The sequence below is a fragment of the Camponotus floridanus genome, unplaced genomic scaffold (assembly GCF_003227725.1).
Source record: "Camponotus floridanus strain SB8 unplaced genomic scaffold, Cflo_v7.5 scaffold35, whole genome shotgun sequence".
NCBI lineage: Eukaryota > Metazoa > Arthropoda > Insecta > Hymenoptera > Formicidae > Camponotus > Camponotus floridanus.
This window is the reverse complement of record NW_020229492.1, coordinates 169,117-191,450: the sequence shown is the minus strand read 5'-3', so window position 1 is coordinate 191,450 and position 22,334 is coordinate 169,117. Positions and strand designations below refer to the sequence as shown.

The 22,334-nt window shown below is 36.4% G+C and overlaps 1 protein-coding gene across 2 annotated transcripts; it reads right to left on the bottom strand.

Annotated features, from left to right (window-relative positions):
* Positions 1–309: 309 nt before the first annotated feature.
* Positions 310–11,813, bottom strand: LOC105255681 (mucin-19-like). 2 transcript variants are annotated; one of them, XM_011265118.3, is made up of 10 exons: positions 11,075–11,813; positions 9,467–9,610; positions 8,574–8,719; positions 8,180–8,352; positions 7,809–8,079; positions 7,574–7,696; positions 7,293–7,463; positions 7,042–7,202; positions 6,709–6,959; positions 310–6,259 (listed from the first exon to the last, which is right to left on the bottom strand). In XM_011265118.3, the coding sequence occupies exons 1-10, from the start codon at positions 11,133–11,135 to the stop codon at positions 1,389–1,391; spliced, it is 6,372 nt and encodes a 2,123-aa protein (XP_011263420.2). In that variant the 5' UTR covers positions 11,136–11,813; the 3' UTR covers positions 310–1,388. The 2 variants fall into 2 exon arrangements, with proteins under 2 accessions (XP_011263420.2, XP_011263419.2); XM_011265117.3 differs by lacking the exon at positions 11,075–11,813 and having other exon boundaries at positions 9,467–9,797.
* Positions 11,814–22,334: the final 10,521 nt, after the last annotated feature.

The following is a 22,334-nucleotide window of genomic DNA, read 5'->3' as shown; positions in this document are numbered from 1 at the left end:
TAAAGGATCATCTCGCTTCTTCTGATATCAATAGTTTAAATGCAAAGAGACACAAGTTTATAAAGAAAAAACGCTAATCGATCTCTCTTTCCACTTGAGAAAATAATCTTTAATTATCGAGTTGAAAGTCCAAAAATAAAAATGTGCCAATATATAATTTTTTAAAGAAATAATACATGTTTAAAATAATTATCTATGTATGTTATTTTTCTGCAATTTTTGGCTGATAAAATTTTGCTGAAGTTTTTTAATATTTCAACGAATATATGGGAATCAATTAACAAATACATTTGCATCTTGTGTCGTGTAATTTATTGTTTATTAAAATTGTAACAATATTCGATGACATAGTATTTAAAGCGCTGTCAGAATTGCAGGAAAAAAATATATCGACGTTATCGCTAAATTTCTTTCATTAGCGACTAAATAATATGTATAAATAATATTTTTTTACGATAATAGTGATAGAAACGGAAAATTAACATAAATGCATAGCATGAGAATATAATAATAAGTTTATTATTTTTCAGGAATGTCATGGAAAATCATAAACACCGAAAAGGAAAGCGCAAAATTCGGAAACTACATCAATTATGCGTTATGATTATATCATTACGTCATATAGAAGAAGCCGACATGAAATCTACCTGTGGTAAGAAACGCTTGTTATATTTAATAAAAATGTTATAAAAAAGCGCTATTTAAAATTAAACAAAGAGAATAAGTTTTATTTGACGTTCTCAAGATTTTCTCAAGATTTTTAGCGCCTCGATAATTTTGTAAAAGTAACGCTATTATTATTTTCATTCTTATTTTTGAGCAGATGGATATTTTGAACGATTTATTCAATATTTACATATAAATTTAGAATATAAGAATATAAATAATACTACTCGACAGTTTTTAGATCGACGCGGGCACGGACTACTTTCACTTTGACGCTTTCCCGCAGCCTGGATCTCGATCGCCTTGGACTTAGCCTTCCCCTTACGTCTCGACGAGTTTCAACCTTCTCACGAGTCCATTCTCCGATGTTACAAGATTTATTTCAACGAGATATCATCGATACTTCAATGGAAACGTTTGGGAGGAAGGGGAATCTAGGTGTCAAGATGGACTCAAAACAGCCATCAATCTCTTCAAGTACTCAGAGACCAATCCGCGTGAAAGTAAGTCGTTCTATATTTGATGATATTATCGCAACATCTCATTGTTTGTGTAATGACGAATCAATCTCTCGAATTGAATTAACACGAACGATCTGAGAAGTGATTTCTAACATTTTTACAATTAAACTTTCGTCTCTGTATGTTATGTACAAAAGAAAACGATCATCAAATCATAAAGGTATAAAGAAGACGGCGAGATACAAATGTCTAATGACGAATTTACACTAATAGATTGTCGGCTTGGCAAGCTGGACCCTTACTCGGCCAATTGCACGCGCTCGCTTTCGAGTCGAACGTCAAGTGGATCGGACAATTGAAGATGTGAAGCGTGAATTTTTTCTTCCATTGATCCCAATGGCAGGCGTAGAATTTATTGCAGAGACTAGGGTGTCTAAAGAGGCCTGGCCTGGCGCAATCGGTGGCGCCGTTGATTATTTGATCAGGATCTTCCTCTAGATCGTCCTCGGCGATCGAGTTCGGTGATGAATCGACGTCCTTCAATTTCCTGCCAGTTCGAAAACCAAGATTGACTCCGAAAGGTGCGTTACCTGTGAACGATTCGGTACGAAAACCCTTCGGTACGAAATCTCTCGTGCTGACTGTCGTCGAAGCTACAGGTAAGTAAGAGGACGACGGCTGGTTGGTCGACGTTTCATGCGGGCTAATTTTATAGGGTTGCGCCGGAAAACCGTCATAAACCTCTTCTTCAGAAGAGGAAACCTCTTCTGAAGAAGAGCTGTTCTCGAGATCGACGTAGATCTCGGATGAGTCGTAGTTGGCGAGATCCACCTTGCCCTTCGAAGAGGCGATCAACTTCCTCACTGGGCCACGAAGAGTGGCGAAAGGATCAGCTTTGCACGTACACTCCGCTCCAAGCTTGCCTAGAAGAAGCGGATGCAGATCGCTCCACTTCACGATGACCTTGCCCTTGTCTTCGAGAGACTTTGTGGCGACTTCGTACGAAGATGTCGTCGAACCGGGCGACGAGAATTTCTTGGCGGTCGAACCGAATCCTGAGATCGCAGTGGTATCGTATACGTTTGACATATACTTTACAGTGCCTCTGTTGTAGTTTGTAATTAATTTGTCAATCTTGTCTCTCGAAATATCTAGGTTTGTCGGGGAGCCGCTAGACGTTGTTTCTGTGGAAGATGAAAATCCTTGACCGGTGTAATACACGTTGGAAGGCCTGAAGGTAGTAGGCGACGTGATCGAGGAAGGACCTTTGTACGCGAACGATGAAGGTTCTTTGTACGTTATCCCGACGTTATCTGGACGCACAGTCACCTCAGGTACTTCATACCTCGTGGTAGACGCGATTACACCAGGCTTAGTTGAAGCTTTTGCTGGAAGATATTCTTCGGAAACTAGAGAAGAACCATAATCCTTTTTGCTGCTGAAATCAGTCTGTTGGAAAGATGATCCTAAATCGATGTTAGATGTTGATGCAGCTTGCGAACTGCCAGTTTGTTGGACAAATTGACCGGCTAAGAACGGATTGTTCAAAGGAGCTGTTACTGTCCTGTACCCGGTATCGATAATAGGTCTGAAGGTTGACACTGGAACCTTAGCAGCTTCGAAGAGAGTCGTTTTATAAATTTCTGGGCGTTTGGTAGTATAAATTACAGGCGAAACTGTCGATGTTGATAAGCGACGATCGGCCGGCACTGTTGGTATCTTAGATCCAAACGCTACATTGATGCCGCCCGATCCATCGTCTACATTAATACTCGAGAACGGCTTTGGCGACGTAATGGGTAAATTATTTTCAATCGATGACGACGGTGTGAATGTTATACCGCTTGTTCCGAGTTGAACGTTTGGCTTAGGATACGAATAGCCGGAAGTAGCTGACTGTACGCGCTGAGTGATGCGACTCGGCGAGGCTGTTGAAAAATAGCCAGGCGGAGTCGAGGTAACAGATAAGTCAGCAGCATTGCTACTGGATGATATCTTTGTGTACCCAGCTCCCTCGAATGCTTTCTCACTGATATTCTCTGGATAAGCAGGTCGGCGCTCGCTTGTGCTTACTGAGTAGCTACCACCGCCTCCGAGAATCGCAGTAGTTATACCTGTCCTGGTTAAGCCAGTTTTCGTGAATCCACTCGGTGTGAAAACGGCCGATGTAGGCGAGGAATACCCTGGCGCGGCTGTAGTCGAACCTTGTGAAGTAGGACCAAAAATAACATTGCTGATACCTTCTATTCTACCTCCAGGTACGATAGAATCGGGAAGAGTGGCGCTGGTCGGTCTATAATCCGGCACGTCGCTTTCCGAATATTTGCCGGTATCATAAGCAGTGTTGATGCCGCATCCGCCATCAGGTTTGTAGCCCTGAGGACGCGTCGGCGTCAACCCTTCGCCCGGATAACTTGAACATCCTCTTGTTGCGGCACCGCCATGATAAGTTGTTCCTGCTTGCGATACGTAGGATTTAATGGTTGAAGTTTCGATTCCTGGTTGAGCGGCACTTCCTATAGATACTCCAGGAGCGGTTTGTCCAGAAATAACGATACCTGGGGTAATGTCACCTTTCAAATCGACACCGGACGAAGGACCGGGCACCGAAATTGCAGGAGTTGGCGAGCCGTATATTAAAGTTCCCGGACTAGCTGATCCGATATTTGCAGTTTTCAAGTCGTCTGTAATCACGTATCCCGGTTGTGGTGTTGCGGAAGCGATATATCCAGGTTGTACTCCTCCTGTTAAAATAGTGCCTTCATGAATGACAGGAGACGATGTCGCACCGGGAATATTTCCAGGCCTGAAGACAGTTCCTGAAGTCGAATCGGTAAAAATACTTCCTTGGACGCCGCTCCCAGTCACGATCGTACCGCCTTTTGGAATATCGTAAGAGGTAGGAATTTCATTGCCGAAAATGCTGATATTCAAATTAGGTCTCACTAAGTCGGGTTTTGCGTAATCTCTTATTACGCCTGGTATTCCAGTGTGATTTTTTATTTCAGCTCCTGTTGGTCTAATCAAGGGATAGGTCGGTTCTCCATGTAATAAGAATACGGGAACTGTATATCCTTCCTCGCCGTATCTTGTCGGGGAAGCGCCTGCCACTCCAGAAGATGGTACACTACCGCTTCCAAAATATCTGCTATCAGTAATCGTAGCATCAGTATGGCCGGAGGCAGCAGAAATTCCTGAAGTGATGGATTTTGAGGCATCGCTACCGAAATGAGTTGCTGAAGAGGCTCGATCTGAACTCGTCGAACCTTGTAAAATCCCGCTTGTAGCTTTGGAATATCCCGTACCGATCGATCCTTCATATATCTTTGCAGTTGATTGTCCGTCGATAGCTCCAGGATAAGACGATCCAATGCCAAATGCCGAGCCGGTTTTGTCGAACGACGGTTGACGACTGACTCCTGAATAAATGCCGGGAGAAGCTGAATAACCATCGGCATTAAACGCACCGGAGCTTGTGTATAAATTCGTCGAGCCGACATATTTAGGACCGGTGGAATCTACGCCAATATTGACAGGTGATCCGGGCGATTCTGTGGATGCGAAATAGCCTGTTTTCGGATAAGTCACTACTATCGGCTTACTTGCATCAACGCTTCCTGTATATCCGCCCGTTGCAGAGTAACTTGATTCAGGTCTACCTGAATAAATTGCACCTCCTCCTGTCAAATGACTTCCACCAGCGGTTCCGGAATATCCTCCTGCTGTAGATCCGGAGAAACCTGTAGTAACTCTTCTCAATGGTGCAGTATATCCACCAGAGTATCCGCCATCAATTCTGGATCCAGTGGATCCAGTGCTGCTAATTTTGCTACCCGACGCGGAATATCCCGTGCTACTTTTTCCCGCAGGAGATATCGAATCGAAATATATACTAGACGGTCCAGTATAGGTCGGAATAGAGGATACTGTGCCTCCGTATCCAGGTTTAGAATAATCGACATCAATTGAACCAGACGATCCCGTCGAGCCGACGTATTTAGGACCGGAATCTACGCGAATATTGACAGATGATCCGGGCGATTCTGTGGATGCGAAGTAGCCCGTTTTTGGATAAGTCACTACTATCGGTTTACTCGCATCAACGCTTCCTGTATATTCGCCCGCTGCAGAGTAACTTGGTCTACCTGAATAAATTGTACCTCCTCCTGTCAAATGACTTCCACCAGCGGTTCCGGAATATCCCTCCGCTGTAGATCCTGCAGTAATTCCTCCTGATGCAGTATATCCACCAGAGTATCCTGATGATGCAGTATATCCGCCCGCTGCAGAGTAACTTGGTTCAGGTTTATCTGAATAAATTGCACCTCCTCCTGTCAAATGACTTCCACCAGCGGTTCCGGAATATCCCTCCGCTGTAGATCCTGCAGTAATTCCTCCTGATGCAGTATATCCACCAGAGTATCCTGATGATGCAGTATATCCGCCCGCTGCAGAGTAACTTGGTTCAGGTTTATCTGAATAAATTGCACCTCCTCCTGTCAAATGACTTCCACCAGCGGTTCCAGAATATCCTCCTGCTGTAGATCCGGAGAAACCTGTAGTAACTCCTCCCGATGGTGCAGTATATCCACCAGAGTATCCGCCATCAACTCTGTATCCAGTGGATCCAGTGCTGCTAATTTTGCTACCCGACGTGGAATATCCCGTGCTACTTTTTCCCGCAGGAGATATCGAATCGAAATATATAGACGGTCCAGTATAAGTCGGAATAGAGGGTACTGTGCCTCGGTATCCAGGTTTAGAATAATCGATACCAATTGCACCAGGCGATCCCACGTATCCAGAAACCGCGTCAGCCCCGGAAGCATGTTTCCCGGTGGATCCTGTAAAGTAACTTACTCCTTGAACACCAGTGCCGGCTTTAGAATAGTCTATGTTAGAGTGACCCGTGACGGAGTATTCTGGCAAACCACCAGTAATATAACCACCAGTGGCACCTCCCGTAGAACTTCCCGCTGCGGTGTGTCCCCCATAATACTCTGTCCTGGTGTAAGCCGACCCAGACCCCGAACAAGCCGGGACCAGCCAGGGCCACTCGCATACTAATTTCTTCTCGTCAAACACCAAGTCGTACGGACAACGAAATTCGAACGCCATTAACTGCGATTCGCCTGTCGATTCATGAAGTTGTATGTAACAATAGTCTTATTTAAATTTTCGCATATTTTTTCAATTTTAAAAATTACATATGATATATGATAAAATATATATCATATATAATTATATATAATTATATATGATTATATGTAATTATATATAATTATATATAATTAATTATTATATATAATTATATATAATTATATATGATAATTATATATGATAACAATAATAATAATGTAAAAATTTAGCGCATCCAAGTCCATATATGATATAATATATGATAAAATATATATGATATATGATAAAATTATATATGATATATATAATTCATATATATATCATATATAATTATATATATAATTATATATGATATATAATTTTATCATGTATCATATATAATTTTTAATTATATATAATTATATATGATAACAATAATAATAATGTAAAAAGTTTAGCGCACCCAAGTCCATGCAAGCGAAGAACCAACGACAGTTTTGCGGATCCGCATAGTAGCCAGGTTGGGAGCATTCGAATCTCTTGGGCGTAACGGGAGCTATCTCGCTGCTACCTGGACAGGGAGAACCCTGAGGCAAGGAACCCGGCCAGACGCAGACCTCGGTGCGTTCGTCGAACGACAGACCGGCCGGACAATCGAATTCAAAGACGGAATAATCCTCTATCGCTTGATTGAATTTCACGCAGCGATAGAATCTGCGAAATGATGAGATGACGAGTTTAATTATATCCTTATCTTATCTTGAAATTTAACTTATATAGATCGCTGTCTCATCACCTGTTGCAACTTTTAGGATGAACAAAGTAGCCTTGTCTTCTGCAGATAAACTCGGTTTGCGTATTTTCGCGCACAGCTCTAATTTGTCCCTCCGTATCCACTACACGAACGACGCGAAAGCTCGACGTTTTCGCTTTATTGGGATACGAGAATTGAGTTTGCTGAAATTAAATTTAACGACTTGCAATCTTGGAAAAGTAGAATAGACGAAATAATTCGAAAATGAAATATAGAAACAAATTCTCGTATACATGAAGATCCTCTTCCAGCGCGTTCAATACGGCTTGCCTCGATTTTCTTTTAAATTCCGTGAAGGAACGATATATTTCTTCCGTGAGTGGCATCTCGCACTCGGTTTTTACATCGTTTTCTACATCTCGCACCGCCAATCCAGCCAGATCCCGTAGCAACGCGTATTTCGCCTGAAATTAGACATCTTGCAAACTGATCAATTTTTATTTGTTTTTAATTTTTTTTCTATATTAAATTGTAATATTTTTTGGGCAAGCGATTAGCAGATGTGCATATGAACCTTTATTCCAACTGAGATCTTGTCCTCGAAAGCGATCCACGTTTCGTTTTGAAATGCATACGGTGCCGTGAGGTCTTCATCTCGTTCCACGGTCCATTCTCCATCATTTATGGCTTCGCAAAGCTACAAGATGATCGAGAAGTTCGAAAAATTTTAAGGATAGCTAATATAATCATAGAACAAATTCGTCTTTTTTTAACTGTAGAAAAAATATAGCTAGAAAGGGCGCGTGCACCTGTTCGCGATCGATAGATGTAGGTTCCTTTTCCGTAGTTTGCGACCTGGGAGCGTTCTCGGCCTCGTGCTTCAAAGCGAATCTGTATGCATTGGCCGGCAAAGTCATCATAATCTTATGCTTGGGCGCACCTAATTCGCTTATCAAGTCCACCAAGCTGTCCGTGTTTAGCATGTCGAAGAGTCCCATCAAACGCGAAGGGTGAAAGGTGACAAAGGCTTCGTCCTCGTCCGTCATGTAATCCGTTGGCAGCGTAAATAGATCGACATATCTAATAGAAAAAATGGAAAATAAAAGTCGACGATTAGTAAAAATTTTTTTCAAAACACTTTGTTGAATGAATAATCATATGTCGACGACAGAATTCTTACTTTACGAGTTCCTTCATATCGAATTGCTTGGCCAGATCCTCCGCTTTAATAGGCAAAGTCAGAAAGATCCTCTTGTCGTAAGATTTTCGTATCATTTCGTCTTTCAGATTTTTGATGAAATTGTAAAGACGTTCTTTGGAACCCGCTGTCACATTCATTTCCACGCCATCCACCTTGGAAAATTTCTTAATTAATTTGTGTACCGACATATTTGGTTTCACGATTCAATATTTACGTTTTTACATTTCCATTTATTCCTTATTTATTTAGCTATATTATTAACTGTTCGATTATTAAAATATATTCAACGTGACTACTTAATAAAGTTATCAAGAAGAGGATAAAAATATCGCTTTGAAAAAATAAAACAGTAGCTAGTAAGAGTATACTATACCTCATTTATAACGGACATAATCCGAGCAACAGCTTCCTGTCGAACTATGGTCGAATTTCTGAGTGTCATCTCGGGGTCGTGAATAGAAATAATAAATTGAAGAGGCGGGTGCATCTCTTTCAGGGACTTTTGCAAATCGGCAATATCTGAAATATCATCGATGTCGCATTTATTTCAGAATAAATTCAATTTACAGAATTTTGCTGCGATCTATGCAGTAATCAATTATATCCATCCATTTAAATTTTTTCAAAAATCGATTGTCATTTTTATCTCATAATCGGTATCTACCTTTTCAATTATATCTACTTTTTCGATCGCAAAATATTAAAGGGATCGTGAACAGAAATGACAAATTGAAGAAGCGGATGCATCTCTTTCAGGGATTTTTACAAATCGATATCTGAAATATCATCGATGTCGCATTTATTTAAGAATAAATTCAATTTACAGAATTTTGCTGCGATCTATGCAGTAATCAATTATATCCATCCATTTAAATTTTTTCAAAAATCGATTGTCATTTTTATCTCATAATCGGTATCTATCTTTTCAATTATATCTACTTTTTCGATCGCAAAATATTAAAGAGATCGTGAACAGAAATGACCAATTGAAGAGGCGGGTGCATCTCTTTCAGGGATTTTTACAAATCGACAATATCTGAAATATCATCGATGTCGCATTTATTTAAGAATAAATTCAATTTACAGAATTTTGCAGCAATCTATGCAGTAATCAATTATATTTATCCATTTAAATTTTCTCAAAAATCAAACTTATCAATTTTATCTCATAATCGATATCTATTTTTCAATTATATCTACTTTTTCGATCGCAAAATATTAAAACTAATAATACATGTATTATCTTTCAGGATGCATTGAACTTACCAGAAATCGAGAGATCCCGGATGTCGTGATGTTGATGCACCAGAGTGGTGCAGCTGCATATGGAATCGGCCAGCAGCTGTGCATCGAGGGCAGAAGTGTAGCAGAGAATCTCTCTGATCGGCGACGTTCTCTTCTTCGGGCACTCTACGACAGAACAAGATCGCTCGTTCGATTTCGCACGTGTCAGACAAGAAGTATGACTTAGCGGAGATGCTACGGGAGTTTCAATGGTTGTCATCATCGCACCGGTCACCGGTGCGTTAAGCTGCGATTGTTGCTGTACCAATCGTTTTGCATGGACACGCGAGGTCGCTTCTCGTAAAAAAGCGAAGCGGAGGATGATCCGCGGGAGATTAAGCATCCGCGGATTATGCGAGATCGATTAATAATCAACAGTCCCGGATACATTGAGGTAATAATTGCGTATGCAATTATCGCGCGACTGATTGAGCGTTAAACGTCGCGCAAAGTTGCGTGACGTTCGTATACTTTTCATTGCATATATAAATATGACGTTATAAATACTGCAGCTGTCACTTACGCGCCACGTGCCACTCGCGGAATCTCGTTAGAATCGTAAAAATTAGATAACATTCTCGATATATGAAGGCAGAAGCAAAAGGATTCATTTTTACGTATTATGTAACATTTCGTATAAAACAATGCCTTGCTGCTGAAAGCGATCATCTTGACAGATGAGAACAAAAGGCGTTTCATTTCATTCAATTGTAAAACAGACCAATATTAATAGTGGAAGAGGCAAAATGTATTGATCATTACGTCATGTGATTCTTGGAAAAAAGTCAGAAGCTCGAATGTACGCGAGGTTGATGATATAAATGGTATCATCCTTGCTGAGAGTGGTTGCTCCGGTCATACGTGTCGTAATTCAACCTTAAAGGACGGTGTATCCGATACGCGTGGTAACGCAATCGGCAGAAGATCGCTTTTCGCATCGTCGATGCGTCCTATTTATCTCTGTGTGTTGTGTCATGTGCCACGCAATTTTCACTTTAGCCGAGAATTACGCGGGGAATATAATTTATATTAATACACATATGTTTACTTGAGTCAATTTCACAAAATTGCATCGAAAAAGAAGCGTTTTGTCTCTTGAAGCTCTTCATTTGCATAAAGTCTTTTTATTTTCAGCTAAGATTTATATAAAATTTATATATAAAGCATATGAATGAAAATATAAAAATTATTTACGTTTGAACATATGAATGAAAATATAAAAATTATTTACGTTTGAACATTTATGTCTTACTTAATAACGTGATGTCTTAACAAATGTCTGGACGTAAATAATTTTTATATGCCACTGGAAGTGAAAGGCCATCTCGCAAACAAGACCGATGTCAACAACGATGCCAAAAGAACAACGAATTAAAATTATTAATTATTAATTATTAATTAAAATTAAAATATAAAATTCTGGATAATTTCAAAAATAAATTTTAATAAATGATATTCTGAAATATAATAAAATCATTAATATATAAAATTTCATGCAAAGGCTGGATTGTTAAATCTATAAATTTTCCTTTGATATAAGTGATAAGTAAATATATAAAAAATACTTATATTTTTCAAAATTACACTTACTCGCTGTAGTTCCGAGCGCTATGAGCGCGAACGATACTAAAAGAACCTCGCGAGGCCTCATTTTCTTCAAGATCAAAAGCACCGAAAACTCACAGTCAAATAAACACACGAGGAACCACCCTTAAACCATTCAACATCGCATCGAGAGCCCGTGCAAATCAACAGGGTCTCCTCTATCTTTCGCGCGCGCTCCTTCTCACCCCTTTCTCTTCTCTATCAAGTGGAGGATCCTTCGAGTTCGAGCGCGCGTTTTGCACTGAAGTTTCGGAGGAACGCGTGCTCTCTTAGTAAACCTCACCGATGTCGGCCGGATGGTAGCGAGGACCAAAGATCGAAAGGGAAGGCACCGAGAGAACCAGCCGACGAGAGGCGAAAAAAGGGGGAGAGAGACCGGAGGCCATCGGGATATCGATGGAGATCGCGGGTGGGGTTCTGTCCCAGTTCGGGACACTTTCCGCGTTACGCGTTTGATGCACGAGACGAGGCAACGCACGTTTCTCCTTCTTCGCGGAGCCCTTCTTCGTCGGATAAAAATCGAACGACTGCGAGAGAGTCAGCCGCTCGAAAGTTTACCAGGAAACTCAGGTGTTTCTGCCGCCTTAACTGGGATATTTCGGGATCACAATCTAAATGAGGGATCTCGAGGGATCTCTCTCAGGAGCTCCTGAGAGATAATTATTAGAAACGCGCGTCGCGATCGCTCGGATCAAACTACCACCGCGAATAATCTCACTCTCCTTGCAGTCTCTTGCAAAAAGTCTCTTTGCAAAAACGCTCGCTCGAGGTTGCTATATATGTTAATTGATGATGAATCTCTCTTAAATTTGAACGATTGCATCATCAAATATCTCGATCACTTTCGAATGAAGCATTCATAAGACCAGATTTATTAAATTTCCATCAATTTTCCTCGTCTTTGCCTAATTTTTTCGAAGGAAAATTTAAGATTAAAGAAAAATGGCTGTGATTCTCTTGTATTAAGAAAAAAATGTCACCTCTGACAGAATCGTTTTTTCCAGTGTTGATCTCTAGCGAAACCGATATCCATCTTTGTCGTTGGCATCTTATCGTGAGAAACTTACGACAAAGGCGATCGATCGATTCTGAAATTGTACAACTAGAGCCTACCAAATTGGCGAATGAGCATGAGATCGAGAAAAGGCCATCGGATGAATAACAAGTTTTATTTAACGATATTAGTTACGGAAATTTCTGCCATTGCGTCATTTTATTTTATAATAAAGATGATAAGTTGCTTTAAAATTCAGAAACAACAACTCGCACTGCATTCTATGATGCGAATATTCCACTTTAATATTATCATTATATATGAATTATTGATCATATTTTTTATTCTTATTTCCTTGAATTTTCTTTGACTCGCTTAGCGTAATTTACAATGTGTTTTATCAACGTATTAAAATAAGTTTACATAATCGCGGAAAAGCAGCTACCTGCGCATAGTTTATTTATTCGTCACGAATCATCGAGTATGAAATGATTATTCGCGCTAAAGATCTATTTTTGGATCAGGATCGCAATTGAAAAAGATTTTTAATTATAAAATTAATTATATATGTATATAAAATTTTTTTTTAATTTTTAACGAAGAATTTAATGTTTTTAAAATCATTTTTTTTCAGCCATAGTTTCTGTTTGACAATTTTGCAATATATTACGAATTAATTCGGATCTAATTTATTCCTTGCACTCTTGAAGCGAGATATTGCAATATATTACGAATTAATTCGTAAATTAGATCCGAATTAATTCGTAATATATTGCAATATATTACGAATTAATTCGTAATATATTGCAATATCTCGCTTTAAGAGTGCAAGGAATAAATTAGATCCGCTCTGTCTTGACACACAAGGAATGTTAAAACCACTCGTAAATAAATATATTGAATTCCGATGCTGCAGGCAATGGCTCATGCATTCTGCGGTACGTGAATTGAGATGAGGGAAAGGAATCTCTTGGAAAATTACGACGTTCTCGTAAAAACTGCAATAGTCTACTACTTGAAAAGGAGACACTTGTTCAAGTAGCAGGTCTTTTTACAAAGTGCGAATTGCTCACTGACAGTTTTAGAATGATTCAGACGTATCTCATCTTCTATATTAGGTCTACGATGCATGCCCAATACTTGAAAGTCCGCATTGAATCGAGGAGATATTTATTTATAATAACGAATTTAAAGTTTTGTACAAAATAAACAAATCCTTTTAGATTTTCTGATGAAATCTCTCTTGATTAAAAATGTAGTCACACAATAAAGTCTTATCAGAGTCTGGTGTATCTGTCACTCTTCGGAGATATTTTAGTTTCCTTTTATCAGTTTTCAAATAGCTACGTAATCGGAAGAATCAATTTAGAACAATTGACTCTCATACAAGTTCGTGAGAAAACCTCGCAACCTTGTAAATGATGTAAGTGCGCCCGAACCTTTGTGTCCAACAATAAATGCCAAAATTCTCTGGAAAAAAAATTAAATGTAGGATACCGGCAAGGCCAGGATTCAAGTGGAAATATAATTAAAAGAACATCAGGAACAGATGTTTACTGTAAAATCGCGGAGATTCTTAGAAAACATGAACATATCTAATTAAAACATAAATATAATTAAATCTAATTACAAAACTAGAAGAAAAAATTTATACATTTTATTATTTAATTACATTTCTATGAATATTTCTGCATATTTTTATAATCGATGGAAAAAATAAAGTCTACATTTTTTTGTTAGAAAACTGCTATTCTGCACACAGAAAAAAAGGACACGCTTGTTTTGAAAATATATTTAGTTTTAACATGGAAATCTTGAAATGAGATTATATTGCGTAATTAAGGAAAAAAATAATTGCTTGAATAATTCCGTACTTGAGTAAAGCCATTTTATACAGTTCAATCAAGAAAAATATATTCTTATGATTTAAGATTTAATTTTTTCGAATGGAAAAAAAACAATGTTAGATAGAAAATAACACTTTTAAATCAAAGATTATAATTTTCTTAAATAATTAAATAATTATATATTCTTAAAGAATTAAATAATTATATATTCTTGGGATGATAATTAAATTAAATTGGGATAAAAATTGAAATGAGACTATAATATTGTTAAAATTAAAAATTATTAAATTTTAAGAAAATTATAGATTGTTGCGTATATACGAAACAATGAACGCGTTAGTTTAAGTATTGATTTGACACTTATTTTTTTCTGTGCAGCTGGAGAAAAATCTAAACTAAAATTAGACTGAGAAGGCGGATGCGACATTTAAGTTATAAATAAATAATAATTATCTCTCTGAGAGGACGGAAACGAGCGCCGAGACATAGTTTATGATGGCAATGCGTCTTTGTCGCCTTTTACGTAAACGGCTACATGGTGCTTTGGTGAAGCCCGCGGGTGTTTAAGCCGCGGGTGTGGTTCTTTTGCCGCGACCAGTGACCGCTATCGAGAGATTGATCGATTTGCGAGTATCGGCGGGTGACACCACGTCTCTACCGCGAAACTCGTTGCGAAAATGCGATTTGTAACAACAATGCTGTCGTATATAATTCTTCTTTATTCTTCCAGGGATTGGATTCTTGGATTTTTATAGATACAGTACACAACTGACAACCTGAATGAATTCTTTCTACGCAACGCAAAAGGAACGTATAAAATCTCGCGTTTCCTAACAATACCATATCTCGCTTTGTCTGAAGGAGCGGCACCGACATGGATAGTCGAGAAAAATCCCTATCTTCTCGCAAGTTAAACCTTCTGGTTCTCCGAAAGGATAAATAAGGTCATACCAGAGACGTATCTCGCGCGCGCGTTAATAAACTCGCAGCGTGGTTACGAGGCTTCGTTAATTAGCGGCGTCACGTGTCTTGTAATGAGAAATAAAATAATGCTTATCTTTTTTTTACCCATAGATTTCTCGGTAACAATAAATTTCTTCGACCTCGACTTTTACCACGAGGAAGCTTATTAAGGGGATTTTTATCCGGAAGCCATCAGGATAGAAATACCGATCGTTGTTGACGACCAATTCTTTTCAGCTGGCGCTGAAATAATCGCCGATGACAATTTTATGAATTTCGTCGGCCTTCGAGAGGAATATACCGTTATGTGCGAATGCTTTTCCTCCTTGGATAAATTATCACATCTCCGGAAAAAATACTCGCTATTCCTCGCATATATATCACTCACTTCCTGATCCCCTTTATCAAGAATACTCTAATTATTTAAGGATTTAAGAGAAAAAAATAGAAAAATGTAATAAAAGAGAGAAAGAGAAGATTTCTTAAGGATGTTTTGTATGGACAATCCTAGCGAAAAGTGGCTGAAAATTAATATTGACAAATATCCACTTTTGGTGTATTTTAAATATGAAAAATTGCGTGGAATATTACAATTTGATCTTAGCTACAGTGCAGAGATGTATTTTTTAATATTTATTGCATTTTTATTGAAATATTCCGAATTTTGTTAATCGAAATGATTAACTTTTGGCAGAGAATTTTGCCTTGTGACAGATACATAACTAATTTTATTACATTATATTTAATATCTTTTTAACCAGTTAGTACTTGTATAATATTATTTGACCAAATATTTCCTCTGTGTCTAAACTTTTGCAAATTTTAAACAAATTCTGAATATTATTTCCATGTGTTTTTGTCATTTGAATCGATGTAGTTATACGTTTCCCATAAGAACACATGTTAATTCGGTGCAAATTAAAATCCTTATAACTTGTGAACGCTTTAGTGAATCGATTTAAAAATTGTACTGAAGATTCTAAACATATGAAAGGATATTCTATACAATTTTCATTAAATTCTCAATATTTTAAAAATAGGTACAAAACATCCTTAAGCGCAATTTCTTCATATCTCCTTAATTAAATTTACTCGCGAAGCGAGCTGCGAGAAACGAAGCATCAAAGATCTAATCAATCGCCGCGGTTCAAGATTAAATGACATTCACGGTCTATCAACGTAATCAAATCCCGTATGAGTAATTACCGCGAAGATTCCTGCCTGCATTACGAATCGACGAGGATGGATTATCTTCTTCGCCGAGAAGATTCTTGTCACGTGACGTCACGAAAGCGAGGACCTTCGGTTCGATTTGACGAGTGCGCTCTGGGACTCTGGATTGTGCGAGGAACAATGATAATTCTCGCGTAATTGATGAATCGCGCGAGAGCCCCGTATACTTTTTACGGGCCATACACGTCCATATGTGCGCGTCCGCTTTCTCCTCCAGAGGTTACGTCATGTCGGAGCGCACCCCGGTTTCTTTCGTCCGGTTACGGGATCGCAGACCGGACCGGACTGGACCAGACACACCCGATCTCTCGTCGCGCAAATTTGCCGAAATTCCTTTCGTCCGAGTCTCTTTGCGCGAATAAGGGATCCCTTTCTCAAGGTCTCTTTCATTTTTTAAAGCAATGCGATGCGCCGATCCTTTGACGATTCTACTGTTCTAGATTGGCAGATTAATTTCTCTCCTGATTTCACTTCTGGCTTCACTGGAAGTGTGCAATATTTGCTGAAAAGTTGAAGAATACGTGTATTTTTTTCCCGGACAAGTATCTTCCTTTTTGTCGAATTTTCATGCAACATTTGCCATAACAGATTTTGCGAACAAGGCTACGTTTGACAGGCTCACGTCGCCTTTTCCTTTCGCGCGTTAATTCGATCTATGAGTTTTATTTTTCGGCCGACGTCGAGACGCGAAGCCCCAGGCCACGTTTATGTCGGTATCGTTACGTCGGGAAACGCCTGAGGAAAATCGCAATACTTGTTTTATGTAAAAAAAAAAAGAATTGCAAATCCAAAAAAATTTAGCATTAAAGATTTTTGAGCGATTATTATTTTTCTAAATTTCTTCGACGCAAACGAATAATATTTTTTATGAATTTTAAGATTTAATTTTAATCATAAGATGAAAAATATAATGCAAAGTTTTTTTAGGAAGCATCATTTCATTTATTCATTTATTAAGAAACGCTCGTAGGAAAGACGGATTAATCCGGAAATTTAAGGATTAATAGTCTTAAGGATCTACGGTGAATGATTACTTTGGCATGTCGCTAGAAGGCGGGGGTGTAACAGCTACGGTAGCCTCGGGGAAACTGGAGCAAACCATTACTTTCGCCATTATCGCCTGCGGCTCGTTGGCCGGTTAACTCACACTTCGAAATATAACGCACAGCACTGTCGAGAAAAATGTGAAATATCACAAACGTGTAAAATGTGTTAACGTAATATAATAATAAGATAGAATTATACGTTAAAATAATAGAGCTATTTGCAAGAGATACATTGCTTTATATCTCTCTTTTATAACGCCAATCTAAAAGCTCAAACAGATTAATAGGATCTTAAATTCTCAAAAGTAAAGAATTTAATTTAAAAGACAATACTTTTTTTGTTTTATTAAAACATTAAAAGCGTATAAAAATAGTGACTTAAAAATTGCCAAAGAAATTCATCAAATCAAAGGAGGTGTGTTAGTTCGCGTGTAAAGTATCATTCCAGAATTATAATGATCGTTGTAAACAATGACTACATGTAAATGCGACACAATGTAAAATCATGAGGCAACGCGTCCTGGTTTTTGTCACATTTTATCGTACACGCCCTCGTTTCACTAATCCGGTCAATTTCTCTTTGGACTCTGAGTTTGTCAAATCGACAAGGTTATCTTCTTTGCCTTCGCAGACGACCTTCGAGAGATAAGTCATTGTCGCAGATATGGAATGATAATCTTATGTAGTAAATTTCACATTGCGTCGCACAAATTCATGGATCGCATTTTTAAGACTTAAAACTAACACTCGCTCCAAAGTTGGTCAACAAACAGATTAATAGGATCTTGAATTCTTAAAAGTAAAGAATTTAATTTAAAAGCTGAAAATATTTTTTTGTTTTATTTAAACATCAAAAGCGTATAAAAAAAATAGTGACTTAAAAATTGCCAAAAAAAATTCATCAAATCGAAGGAAGTATCTTAGTTCACGAGTAAAGTACATATTTCTCAGCAGGAGTTCTTTCTCTCCTGGGAAAGTAGGAAGGAGACTTCCTGCTGTTTTTCTCTTATTCTTCTATCTTTATTTTAGATTAAAGTTGTCCGCCTATCTCCGGAAATTCCTCGAATTTTTTCAACCTAAAACGTACAATAATAGCGTAACGTATAGTCTCTCTGCGTTCTCGATCTAAATTTGACAGTGCGTGATCGCTTCGCATTTTTAGAATCCCGCTCTCCGAGTTTCTCTTTTGCGATCATTGTCATGATCCTTTGTCGTTGCATATGTCACAACTGATTATGCGTGATCCGAGGAATAATAAATCGTGATTTACCTCGCGAGAGCTTAAGACACCTCGCGACGATACTTTTAACGGAGAATGAAAGTAAATCCATTCGCATCCCGATAAATCGCCGATCGACAATCGCGGATCGTTAGTAAACGTGCGCAAATGCGGCAAGAGAAGCACGTGTCGAAACTTGCCCTGGTCCACCTACAACAGATTAATCGTGTCAAGGACCCATCGCGCTTATAATGGTCTTTCAGCCTCGCGCAATGCTCCTTTAACCCCGACAAGGATTTCTGTTCGATATCTCGAGAGAAAATCGACGCAATCTTCCGTCAATTTTATTTCTAAATAATGAATGAGAGAATCGTAATAAAGTTTAATTGAATATAAAGACAGCTTGTTGGTTTATTCTTCATATTTAGTTTTTGATTATCATAAAAGAAGATGGTTGATGAGGTATTATAAAAGAAGATGGTTGATAAGATATTAATAAACGAAATTAATTTAATTTAATAATTTAATAATTTAATAAAGGAAATTTAGCGATTAAAATAGATTTGCTATGAATAAATGTCATTTTTGAGAAAAATGACAATAATGATTATTTTATTAAACATAAAAATTAATTTTTTTTATCAAAAAATCTTTTTAATAAAATTCTTTTAATAAAAGCGATGTGATCGCAATTTAATGTCATATAAAGTATAACAATCACCAGAGAGAAAACTGAGAGATGTCATGGCCTGTTTTTAGGTGATCCCTGAAAGCGATATTCCCTCTATGGACATTGAAAACGTGGACATGAACTACAAAGCCAATGTCCATGAATGTTCTCAGAGAGTATCATGTGCACAATTTCTGGTTTCGTTCCGTGCTATGTGCACGAAATGTCAGTAACACCAGAGTATAACAAGACACTCATGTATATAAATTGATAGTAAATAAATTATGCAATCGTGAAAGATACTGTAATCTTCTAATGTAATGTTCAAAGATGAAATAAATATTTTTCTATATTCATTGCCATGTTTATATATTTTTATTTACAAAGCACGAAATGCCTGCTGTGGAATAAAAACATTTTTAACCGTTATTTCTATAAATCTTAATTAGTAATAAACTGATCTTTGATATTTATTAATCACTTTTTTAATTATTTAAAAAAGTTATTATATTATTAATTATTTACTTATTTATTTATTACTTATTTAATTATTAATACATGTATAGAATTTGTCAAATTAATCACTGATTGTTCTAAAGTTTTTATAATTAAGATTCGAAAAATATAGTTGCAAAATATTTTAAATATCTCTTCCTTTATATAAAATATAAAGAATTCAGATGTTCCATTCTAATATAGTCAACATTATTTGTATACTTTTATTATAATTTTCTTACCAGCATAATATTTGTATACTTAATATTTTATATAATACAATGTACTAAATTATAAAATTAAATTAATTTAATATTACAAAATAATATTACTATTAATAAATAGGTTGTATTCATACTGTCTTTTAATTTCTAATCATTTCCAATCATTATGCATTTCTATTATCTATTTCTATTATCTATTATTTTCTTCTTCGAGTTCTTGGATTATTATGGTTTATTGTATATTCCTTGGTGTTAAAATCATAGGGATTATCATCATTTGTCATACTTATTCCTTCCTATGGAGTCCATCGAAATATTTTCTATGGATATTTGTTCTCTCGAGTATAGATATTCAAATCACTCAGAGAGAGAGAAAGAGAGAAAGAGGAGGAGAAAGGATTTGAGATATTCAAATCACTGTAGTTGTCTTTTTTCTATTTTCTCAATTACTGTCTCTTTTTCTTTCATTTTATTCAAAAATATTAATATTTTGATATCTTTCTTAGTCTGACTCTTTCCCTTGTCCGGCATAGGTAACCCTAAGGTCGGCATTCATAATTCATTCTTATATTTAAGATCGTCTTAAGTAAGTTGGAAAATACAACTATTTTACCAACTGATCGGAATCTCAAGACGCGATCTAAGATCATACTTAAGATTATTTTAAATATAAAAATAGTTTATATATATGAATATCGGCGTATTATACGTTACTGTCGGCATAGCTCTTAGGTTCATTAGAGTACTCAAACCTCATCTGGCAAATGCCTCTGTGGAGATACAAGGAAAAATTTTTTTTTAATTTTATTTTTATTTTCTTTCAATACAGGGTTTAATACAAAAGTGAATGTAAAATATAATTTGAAACTTAATACAAAATAATTTTTATTTATTACATGGAATAATTTAATACACGAAAATGTCTCTAAAATATACGTATAATATAAAATTTACTAAAAATTTTTATATAGTTCAGATTGGCGATGATTAATTATGCAACATTTATCATTAATAATCGATATGCGATAATAGAATTTAATAAGTTTTATGTAACGTAAATATATATAATCATGATTAAAAGAGTCATTAATAAAATTATTGATCATTTCTTCGATTGTAGAAGAAAATATTTGCATTACTAGCGCATTTTGTATAGATTATCAAAGGAAATATTCAAAATACGAAAAAATAAAATAAGCTTCGATGTAAATCAACAATTAAATTACAAAATAAATCGCGAGAAAACGCGAATAAATAAATCGATAATAATAGGAATATTCGATTACGAGAAGTATAATTTTTATAATATGATAATCAAAATTATCAATAGATACGCGCGCGACATAATTATTATCACACAAATGATGATACACGAAGATATTTTGATAAACATTTGTGGTCCGTATTGTTTATGAACAATTATTACTTTAATGATATTTATAGAATAAAATATAATTCCCGCTACGCTTTATCTCGTTCTATTTTTCAATTATTTAAAATTTAATTATTTAATTTAGAATCAAAACGCACAGCAAAACAATCGAAATAATTAACATAATAAAAAGCTTTGCGATACATTAAATTAACAAATATTATTTAATTAATCCATGTAATCTAAAACTTTTAGACACTTTAACATTTCGTATGTATATGTTAAAGTACGTAAAATATATCAGCAGTGTATGGATAATAACACGATCGGCCTTAGCGGCGTATGACGCGCTGTGTTTACATGTACGGTCTTGATATCATTCACACGGCAATGTTCGAAGAGTAAGGTGCGAAATACTTCGTATATTATTAAATTTTTTCTCTAACGATAAAACACAATTATGACTAGTATTAAAACATAATTCGATATGATAATTATAATTAGTACTTGCTAAACTTTTAATTGTAATTACTACGCGATCGGGAATACCGTGCAAAATGTCTCGCGATTTTTGCGTATACTAATATTAATTAACTAATCTTAATTAATCTTGTTTTCAGGAGTGAAAGTGAGTGCAACGAAAAAATAGCGAAGGAGAGGGAAAGCAAGTTTAAAAAGCACTGGGACACGTACTAAGCAACATTATCCGGTAAATAGTTTATAAATTATTTATCATTTACATTTATCATTTATATTCAGATTATATTATATATATATATATATATATATATATATATATATCATTTATTCAGATCATATTATATATTGCATGTTTTCTCAATAACGATTCTCTCTCTTTCCCTCTCCCTCTCTTTCTCTCTCCCTCTCTCATTGTAAATTATCTAAATTATTTAAGTTATAAATTATATTAGTATAACATATATATAAAATATTCTGGATTATCTTATTTTAACGATAATACGATGTTCGATTTTGGCAATGTAAAACATAAACAGTAGCGCGCTATATTATGGCTTTGTCATTATTCGCACGGTGACTCTCGAGTAGTGGTAAGAAACGCTTTATATACTGTAATTTTTTTACTAAACACGATTACGGTTAGTATTGAAACATAATTTTCTATAAATATTGACAAAAATTAATTAATTAAAGATTAATTAA